Source organism: Alligator sinensis, unplaced genomic scaffold (genome assembly GCF_000455745.1).
Source record: "Alligator sinensis unplaced genomic scaffold, ASM45574v1 scaffold213_1, whole genome shotgun sequence".
Lineage (NCBI taxonomy): Eukaryota > Metazoa > Chordata > Crocodylia > Alligatoridae > Alligator > Alligator sinensis.
In genome coordinates this window covers 562,749-572,707 of record NW_005842019.1, presented here as the reverse complement: position 1 = coordinate 572,707, position 9,959 = coordinate 562,749, and the positions used below count along the sequence as shown (strand labels likewise).

The following is a 9,959-nucleotide window of genomic DNA, read 5'->3' as shown; positions in this document are numbered from 1 at the left end:
GCATGTCCCTAGTCATTCTCCCTCCACAACATTTCCCCTCTCCCCAGGCTACAGGCTTCAGCTGCAGGGAATGGCTACATGGGGTGCTGGGCTTGACAGGGGAGAAGAAATGGGTGATGCCCCTTTCCAGTGCCTGCTCCTGGCCAGGAGGGACACCAGCAGGGACTGTGGCAGCAAACTGGTCCCCACTTCCTATGCCCAGCAGCAAACTGTAGGCAAACCCTGCTGGAGATAGGGAAGGAAAGGGAATGGAGGAGAGGGGTGACAGCAGGGTGGGGGAGGAGGAGATAGGAGTCTTACCTGCTCCACGGACTCAAATGTCCCTGGCAGATGCTGCCATGGCATGATAGAACTGGGATGCAACCACCCCCAGGGTGCTGGGGCCATGTTCCATACTCCATTTTTTGAATTCCCACTTATGCACAGACTTCCATCCAGTGTAAGTGACTGTGGGCCTATACCTAGCGTCAGAGGCTTTATTTACTTAATTCCCTCCAACTGGAAACTCAGCTGCCAGAATCCAAATTCTGTTTGCTCAGTACCTCATAATATTAACCTCTTGAAAATTATGTTGAGGCCTTGAGTTTGCTGAGAACAGACTGCAGATAGCAAACCGTCCTTAGGCGCTCTGCTCTTGGTACCATCGGGAGGGAAGTGACTTTTCATTAGTGCAGCCTCAGCCATTGCCCTCATCAAGCAAGAGACTGAAATTTGACTGAGCTTCCTCCTTGCATCCAAATGAAAAGCTATTGTGGATAACAATCCAGGGCATCACTCATTAACCAGATATTCACATGAGCCTTACTATACTCATTTGATCAGCCCCAGATACATGTTGAGATCCCAAAGGTCAAACCCTAGACCAATGACAAAGCTCCTGCTGACTTTTCCCATGTCCAGCATAGAAACAAATGCAACTAAATGCATCCAGCTCACCACAATCATATTCCAGTGAAAAATCTTAATCCTCACCTCAGACTTCCTCTTCTAGAAGCCATGTTATAAGTGCTACCACAAGAGGCAGGTCTGCTAGTGACTTCTCTTAAAATAGCAGAAGCCAGAGTTAGGGTGGTTTATTTCAGTGCAATAGTGAGGAACTAGGCTTTGTGTTTGGCTATAGGCTAGGATTCAGGGGAGCTATAAAACAGAGGTATCAAGAATATTTGGCTGGTAAGGCATGTGAGTTGACACTGGGGTGGACGTGACTATCAGCTCTACTGCTGGGCTATGGAGATATTTCTGTAATTCTGTTGCTCAATAAACAAAACCTAACAACAGTAGAGTAACTGGTCCACAAAGATTTTTATGAATAGTTATTAACTTACCACATTCAGTTTTATTTCTGTTTTGTGCAATTTTTGTTTTCTGAGTAGGTGTTGCAAATAGGCTGTGCCAATTCACTGTATCAGCGTAGCAGAGGTTTTTGTTTTTCATGATGGCCACATCACCATCACTTATTCCCTGGAGCGAGCGCAATCCCAGGGACTGTATCATTAGGTTAACTACAGCAAGAGAATACTGACCACTAACATAGAAACAGGATAAAAAGAACAGACAGAAAGAAAAGGATGGTTAAACATAGTTTTACTTGGTACATTTTCTTTTTGATTTGAGACTGAGATGTGATAGCGAATATAAGTTTTGTTCATGGAGTTTTGTTTCAAGTCCCCCAACTTCAGGTATAACATTACGAATTGTTCTTGTGCCATACATACTGTAAAGCCACCATAATATTCATATCTGACCTTTGCAAGCATCTGAAGTCAAATTCTACAGTTCAGGATCTCTATACTGTATCCTACACATGCTAAAAATAGAGTAAGTCTAAAGTAAGTTTGTATTGGACTGTGCCACACTACTGTGCCAGGATAGCACTGAAGATAATAAGCCCTGAGTCATATTAGGACTTTTGGGCAATGCTGTTGTTATTCACTCTTGAGAGCCCTGATATCAGGGCTTTGTTGTGCTATGGATCCTACAAATGCATAAGTAGTGAAAACTCCAGCATCAAACAAGTCACAAACTCCAGAAAAGACAGAGGAAGAATGAAAGAAACAAAATATTGTTTTACAGATGCAGAACTGATGCATGCGCAGACTGTGGAACTTGCTTGAAATCTGCGAGGTGAGCACTAGGGGCATGCGAAATGGGCTGTATTCGATTCGGATTCAGACTGAATCCAGGACAGTGATTCAATTTGTTTATTTGGATCACTGTCCCCGATTCAATTTTGCCAAATCCAAATCTGAAGATTCGATGCCGATTTGGGGGGAAAAAAAAAATCCAGTGATTCGGCCATAGACACAGCTTTAAATGTTTTTTCTACATACCTTGAGGTACCAGCGTGGCTCATGAATGCTGCGATGCTGGGGTGGATGGAGCGTCCTACAGGAGCGTGGAGAGTCCCCTGTGTGCTTGGCAGTGAACCCGGAAGTCTACCCCCCATCCCCCTTGGCTCGGTGTTTGGCTATGAGGAGACCGCAGGTGCCCCCCCCAGATCCAGGAAGCACCAGTCACCAAGCCAGGGGGAAGAGGCGCAGAGGAGCGCCCCCAGCACGATCCCCAGCAGACCCAGAAGTGAACTGGAAGTGCTTCTGGTCCACTTCCTGGTCTGCTGCCTAGCATGCTGGGATCCCCCCACGCTCCTGTGCTCCATGCACCTCCACCATCTCAGCATTCACAAGCCGCTGGTTCCTTGAGGTTTGTAGAAAAACATTTAAAGCTGTGTCTATGTCTGAATCGTCAACTCTTTCTGAGTCTCTCCGAATCTATTCAGATGGTTCCGATTCAATTCAGGGAGATTAAAGGGTCTCCTGATTTGATTTGGATTCAGATATTCGGCCGCCGAATTGGGTCGAATCTCCGCCGAATTGAATCAGGGACTGAAGCTTCTCACAGCCATAGTGAGCACCAGTAACTGGAGCCCGATTCCCTGAGTCCCCGCTTGTGTATTTTGGTCACAAAACCATCCCTTTCTCACCTATAAACAGGAAAGTTCTTGACATAGTCACTTGGACACACAAAGTCAAATTTTATGCTGATAGTAAGTGGCTCAGCTCCACTGACTTCAACTCGACAGCACCAATTTATGCCAGTCAAGAATTTAGCCCTAGCTTTGCAAAACGTTTATTATTTAATCCTTTCAGGCAAACACAGCTGTAAACAGAGTCTCTCACACTCATTCTGGCACATTCTTTACTTACTGTTGCTTAGTTCTGCCTCTTATAATCTCCAGATTTTCAAAAGCATAGAGATCGGTGGCATTTTCAGGCCAAGCTTGAATCAGCAAAAACCCTGAAACACACAAATCCCATCATGAAAACAAAACAAAACCTCCAAATACCACCTTGAAAATGGGCTTTTAAATCAACTGCTATTGAGCTCAGGAAGAAACTCTGCCTCCTTTGAGTCTTTACAAGAATTAAAAACAATGGATTGTATTTTCAGGAGTGCAAGGATATTTTTAACACTGCTTTGTAAACAATTTACTTTTAGGCCACCAGAACAGCTTCATATTTTAAGAGGTTATGTGTAACCAAGATATACAACTAGTGTATTTGAGAGAGACCACAGGATTTTCTGCTCATCAGGAAATATTGTAGTAGAAGTTTCACTGAAACATGAGAAAAGCACTGTTCTTTCCAACACCACTTGCTTTTAGGGAATGGAAATGCTGAGCAGGGAAAAGCAAAATTGGGTTTACCAGCTAAACAAACAGATTTTCCTGCTTAAATGAGGCATTTGAAAGGGAAAGCATTTGGGACATAGCATTATAAGATATAAAAATGCATTTTCCCAAAGTTTAGCAGCAGCTACTGAAAAAGTAATTGAGTAGATTGAAAATAAGGAATAGTCAAGGTCAAGTTTGCAGGTCCAGCTCTGACCTTATCCTACTTTTCTAACAGTGTGGATTCGCTGGGCTCTAGTCTCAACTTATGTTGTTGCAAGATCAAAACTCAGCACTAGCTGCTCATCTGTGTTACCTTTGGGTCCCAGGCATGGGCATCGAGATTGTTAGGAGCATCTTCCACTCATGAGATGTAAGCGACTGAGCACAATTTCCCAAAATGTTTAAAAAAAAATAAAAAAAATCCATAAATAGAAATATACCCATTATTTACACTCGGTTGAGATAACATTTTCTGTGCCTCTACTTCACCCCGTTCAGCCCCCAAAAGTATTGCTAGTTTACTCTTAGGAGTCCAACAAGTCAGCAGATGGGAGTGCCAGGGAAAATCATGTATTTTGGATAAGCTTTTGAGGGGAGCTACAGGATTTTATTGCCATTGAAAGCAATGTCTCTGGATTTACACCTGTATTAAGAGAAGCATTTTCAGGATGATAACTATCTGGCAAAATTTAAAGCCAAATATATCACTAACCTGTTATTTCCTTGACTGTTTTAAAGACATCTAGTTTCCTTGGGTCCAAAGGTTTGGTTTTTGTGAATGCATCACTACAACAAAAAGAATAAAGATTTTTTTGAAACAAGAGCAAATCTGCTTTAACCGCTGCAGCATCTAAATCACCAACCCAGCCCCCTCTCCACAGGCCACAGAAGCCTCAGTTGACAACTTACCCAAAGAATGCTACTGGCAGGATGCTGACATCCCCATTGATCTTGGTACAATTTTTGAAAGAGTCAATATTTGTAGCATTGATGGAGAGAATCCCTTTAAGTTCACCTATTCCGATCCCATTGCAAACTGTCAAAAATGGGGTGGGGTGGGGTGGGGGAAAAAAAAAAAAAAAAAAGAGTCCAAAAGTTGCATTTTTTCCCCAGCAAGTTTAAAAATGAAAAAATAAGAAAATAAATATTGGCACAGTGTTATTTAGGGCTGAAGTCATATACTATAAAATTAACTACAGAATGATAAGACAGACTAAAGGATATGGCAATAATATAAGAGCCATAGTATATTGGCATTGTGAGACTATGTCTGATCTATAAAAGGGTCCCTTTACACTACTTTGTCCCTGGATGGTTACAAATGTAAAATTCAGTTAGAAGAGCAAAAGTGAAAGGAAAAAGGTAATTCACAACCATATGCAAGGGCTGGAGAGATGTTTGAGATGTTGTTAGAAATAGAAAGCCTGATTCATCTCTTTTACACCAACACTAACCCAGGAACCAAGTGACAAGACTAATGTAAGAGACAAAAAAGATGAACAGCGAAGGGAGAGATGCATTAAATCTGTAAGGTATGTGGCAACCAGGGTATAGCTATGACTGAAGTGAGTGGTAAGTAAATAAAGGCCGTTCAAAGATGGAGTGGATGTAGATTTTTTTTGTAAGCTATAGGTCTCAGCAGCTTGGCTTTGGAGAGGCCACATAGTTAGAATTTATAATAGGTAAGTCAAGAAAAGATGAAACTGTGGATGTGATTTTTCAGCAGAGGTGAAGTGAAGGCTGTGGTATGATCTCATTCATGATCTCTACTCCCAGCTGATGCATATGTTACTTGCAACACTAGGATAAGACCCGGAATCTTCCAGGAAAGCTGGGGGTTTTGGGACACAGGCACTGTCATGCTGGTTTAGACCCAACATCCATCCAGTCCACTCATCTTTAACTGTAGCTGGCACCAGTTATTTCAGAGAAAATTGCCTCTCACAATAGGTTACATATTTTTGAAAGGAACTGTAAAAGTGTTTGTGTGGCCCATGACGTGAGCCTGTCCCAGCATGTACCTAGGCACTCCTTTCCAAACATGTTGTTTTACTAGGTCAGAAGGCTGGGGAGAGCAGAGAATGCAAAAGGCAGGAATCTAAACTGAGCAATCTTGTGTTGAACCCAAAAGTAGATCTGGGGGTCTGAGAGTTTCTACTGACAGCCCCTGTTTACATGCAAAATAAGTCCTTCAACAGAGTGAACACAAAAGCAAACTTTATTAGAACTTCTAATTACAAATACTGCTAGCAAATCAAGAAAAATGCAATACATATCTAGATATACTTTTGTGACCCAAGCAGAAATAAGCAGGTCTTACAACCTGGAATCTCTCCATCTTTAAATGTTCAGAATTTCTAGCTGGCAGCCAGCTCATCAGGGAGATCTTACCCAAATTCTGAGACTAAATTCTAAGAAGCTTTGGATCTGTATTACATCTGAAAATGGGAACCTCCACAAAAGGACACCAGAGGAAGACATGTCAGAGCATTGAGCCCCTTTTTATCCCCCTCCTCAAACAAAGGCTTACATCAGAACTCGATGGAAACTTTGACAAATATGGTCAGAAAGGAAACACTCTTGTATTATTCTGCTGGTCACCTAGAACATAGTGACTTGAACCTGTAATCAAGCTTTGATGTCCTAAGACTGGATAGCCTTCTCAAGAAATTTATTTCACCTAGGACCCCGATCTTCTTACACTGCTTCCCTTAGCTTCTTTTATGCTAGCATGGGTCAACTTAGTTAACATGCCTGAAAGCTTATTAAAACCACTATAAAGCAAGCTAAAGGGATTCTAGCTCAATACAAAGGCCTACACCTGTACTAAAGGCAGAATTTACTTTTTTCACATGCAAGGCAACACCAGTTTCCCTATTGAACTGCCTGCCTAGGCCACTCTACTATTATTGGATAGTTATATTGCAGTTGCATTGAGAGCTCCCCAATAACAGGCTGAGTCCTGTTTGGTTAGGCACTTTCTCAACTAAACTCTCTCAAAGCTATACAACTAAATACTTTCCCATGCGTTTTATACCTTTGCTGCAAATCCCATCACACTTTTTACATTTCCGAACACCATTTTCTTCCACTTCATAGGTATCAACATTACATGACCGAACACAGGAGCCATGGTCTGTCACCACATAGTTATCTGGAAAGACAAGAGAGTAAACAAATGGAGACTGAATAAGAGAGAGATGTGTCAAGGCTTGCATTTATGCTGTAGACAGAAATTTAGCTGATACAAAATGCTAAAAAAGCCTTTTAAATGTTAAATAGGGAGAGGGAAATTAAACTCCAAGTATCAGCATTCTTAGCAAATTAATATGGCCATTTGCAAATTAATCCTCAAAAAACCTCCTCAGAGGTAGGTGCATAAATATCATCACCTTCATTTTACAACTAGGGTATTTCAAGGCAGGAAGAAGAAGTGATGTTCCAAACAGTGAATCTATAACATTGCCTTGATTAGAACAAGGCACTTCCTGATTCTCAGTCTTGTCCTCATTCTTCCCAGTCACCTGCCTCCCAAAGCTAGGCCATCTTCAGGTACTGCCACCAATTCTTTAGGCCAGAATTAAGTAAATGTTATTTTAAAAGGACAATGGGTAGGGAATAGTGCTAAATGAAGACAAAACTTCTATCCTGGGGGGAAGGATACAGGAGTTTTGGGATTGGTGTCATAAATAGGTGTTATAGGCACCTATTAAAAACCAACACAGATTTATTAATTGGCTTTCCATTAAATAAAATGGACACAGTCCAAGTAAACTTACGGGGACATTTCTTCACACACGTGGCTCCAAAGCTGTATTTTCCATCTGGATTGGCATCCATCTGGTAGGTGGTGGGATTATACAGAACTAAAGGTGGGCAAGTATCCTTGCAGGTTGCTTCATCGCGAAACTTGCGACATGCCTGTTATTGAACAGTATGACAACAGCACTAGGTAAAATGCAATCTGTTTTTAAAAGTATAATAACCTCATGGCCAGATCAATGAAGTACTTGAGGCAATAGAGGTACTGAGCAATCTACAGGACGGGTCTCAGGTGAAAGGGTTGAGGTCAGTTCAGAGATCCTGTCTGATATTTACAAAACTAAAGAGCAGGAGGTTTTGTTATCTGAATCCATTCGTGCACATCACTTCTGCTTTACAAAGTCCTTACTGGGCCAAGCTCCAGTGCTACCATGAAACCCTCCTGGGCAGACCCTTACACTCATGTGTGGAGAGGGTGGGTTCCACAAGGACATGAATCTGCTCAGATGTATTAGAGAGCAAGTAATGGCCAAAAAAAGCAGTAACCAGATCAAGACAAATGTCTGTTTTACTTGCTGGCAACTTCTTTATAATGTTAATGAAATCTAGTATTTTGCTGTCAGTTACCAACTTGGGCAATTTAATATTAAACCAAGGCCATAACATTTAACTACATATAATGAACAACTTAATGGGCATTTATAAAGAGAAGTCTTTTCCTCAAATCTTATTCCGTATTCTTGTTTACAATTATTCCTTCCCTCTTTTCTTTCCTGGCTTTCTTGATGAGAACAAGTGTCCTCTGCCAACAATTGGTACAAACAGTTTGAATGTCATTTATTTACCATAGGCACAAAAACATATATAACAGAAGAAAGAGAGACATGGAGTTTCCATTGGAATTGGCTGCAACTGACTTCATGCTGAGTTAGAGTTGTTTAAAAAATGTTTAAAACAAAGCATAAAAATTGAAATGTAATGACTAAAAAATAAAATGCAGAAAGACTTCTCCTAGATTCCTTCTCACCCACAGTGTTATGAACCCTAACAGCACCATTGTTCTAGTAAATGAAAACCAGAAAAAGAGACCAGTCAGACTAAGTGAATGAAACACAAAACAGGAATTTAAAATGATGAAAATCAAGTATGAGTTTAAAGAGTCTCAGCTTCAGTATTCTACAATGTAGTTGCCAACGGTATGTAAGGGATACCAAGGCCAGACCATCAGCTGATGCAATTAGCACAGCTATACTGAAGTGGCAACATACTGATTTACACCAAGTAAGAACATGGGGGTGGGGCTTGTCTGTGGGTGAAAGTTTGCAGTAGGGCAAGGTGTAGAGTAGCATACCTTACTATTCTGCACTAACTCTCTGTGAGGATTCTCAGGGTGCCTATACATGTGCAGGGAGGCTACTCAGAAACACTTTAATTACAGCACATTGGAGCAGACTCAATTACTTGAATGCTGGAGCATGGTAATTACTATACTCCAGCAGACTCCAGAGTCATCAGCCTCCCCACTGAAAAATGGCGGTGGGGGCACTTTAACTAAAATTTGTTCAATGAGCTTTAGTTAAAGCACCATCACCATCATTTTTCAGTTCAAGGATGCTGATACACGTGATGCTCCAGGCACCTTAATTAGCCGCTCTAATTAAAGTCCCCCCTCTCCCACCCCCAACCACTCTTGGAGCACATGTATAAAACACCCTTGGAGCTGCTCCACCTCCACACCATGTCTGGGAGCGCTGCCATGAAGCACGCTCCCTCCAAGCCAACTCCAAACACTCAGGCAAGGTAGCAGCCTTAGTGCACCACTGTCCTGTGCCCAGCACCACTCTGTGGGTTGCCTGACTCAGGTTTTCTTCCTGAAACTAACTCAGCGCAGTACAACGGTAGCTACATCATGGAATTTGGTGTATCTGCAGGAAGAAAACGCGAGCAGAGCATGCTTCACAGAGGCTCTCCTGGGCGTAGTACAGGGAGTGGACATGCCCCAAGTGCCCTTGAAAGTGGAGAGCTACCTCACTCTTGGTGCACATATGGAGTGTTTACATGAGAAATTAATGCAGCACAGCTAGTGAGCTATGAAGTCATACTGTTGCTCACTACACACTAGCTTCTCTGTGCAGACAAGGCCTAAGCTGTGTATATTTTAATAAGGCCAGTACTTCACGACATGCTCCTTTGATGAAAGAATGTTACAGGGCATTCAGCTGAAAGACTACCCTGTTGTTGTCAATGTTTTAAACAAGCTGGATGTGTCTTACCAGACAGTCACTCTCTCGAGGCCCTGTACACCCAGCAGCACACTGGTTATGACAACAGTCACTGGGGACCCTTCCCCTACACCGGCCTGAGCACTGCTGGGCACAGATGACTTTTGTCACTAAAAGACAGAAAAACACAAGGAATTAAGCATGTGTATTTGCTAAACTGAGAGGTACACATAACAGGAAAAATGTTCAGAGAAAAAAAACACCAGACACAGATTATCAGAGGTCAGACAGCTCCTAGTTACTGT

The 9,959-nt window shown here is 42.1% G+C and overlaps 1 protein-coding gene across 2 annotated transcripts in view; it reads right to left on the bottom strand.

Moving 5' to 3' along the window:
* The window catches only part of EGFR (epidermal growth factor receptor), a 91,806-nt gene that overhangs the window by 48,609 nt on the left and 33,238 nt on the right, over positions 1-9,959 (bottom strand). Inside the window, exons 6-12 of one of the 2 annotated variants that reach the window (XM_025202324.1) lie at positions 9,706-9,824; positions 7,450-7,591; positions 6,708-6,824; positions 4,580-4,706; positions 4,383-4,456; positions 3,204-3,294; positions 1,326-1,525 (exon numbers count right to left, since the gene is read on the bottom strand). In XM_025202324.1, coding sequence (XP_025058109.1) covers positions 1,326-1,525; positions 3,204-3,294; positions 4,383-4,456; positions 4,580-4,706; positions 6,708-6,824; positions 7,450-7,591; positions 9,706-9,824 — 870 coding nt within the window. The remainder of the gene's footprint in view (positions 1-1,325; positions 1,526-3,203; positions 3,295-4,382; positions 4,457-4,579; positions 4,707-6,707; positions 6,825-7,449; positions 7,592-9,705; positions 9,825-9,959) is intronic. The other variant, XM_025202325.1, reaches the window with a different exon arrangement.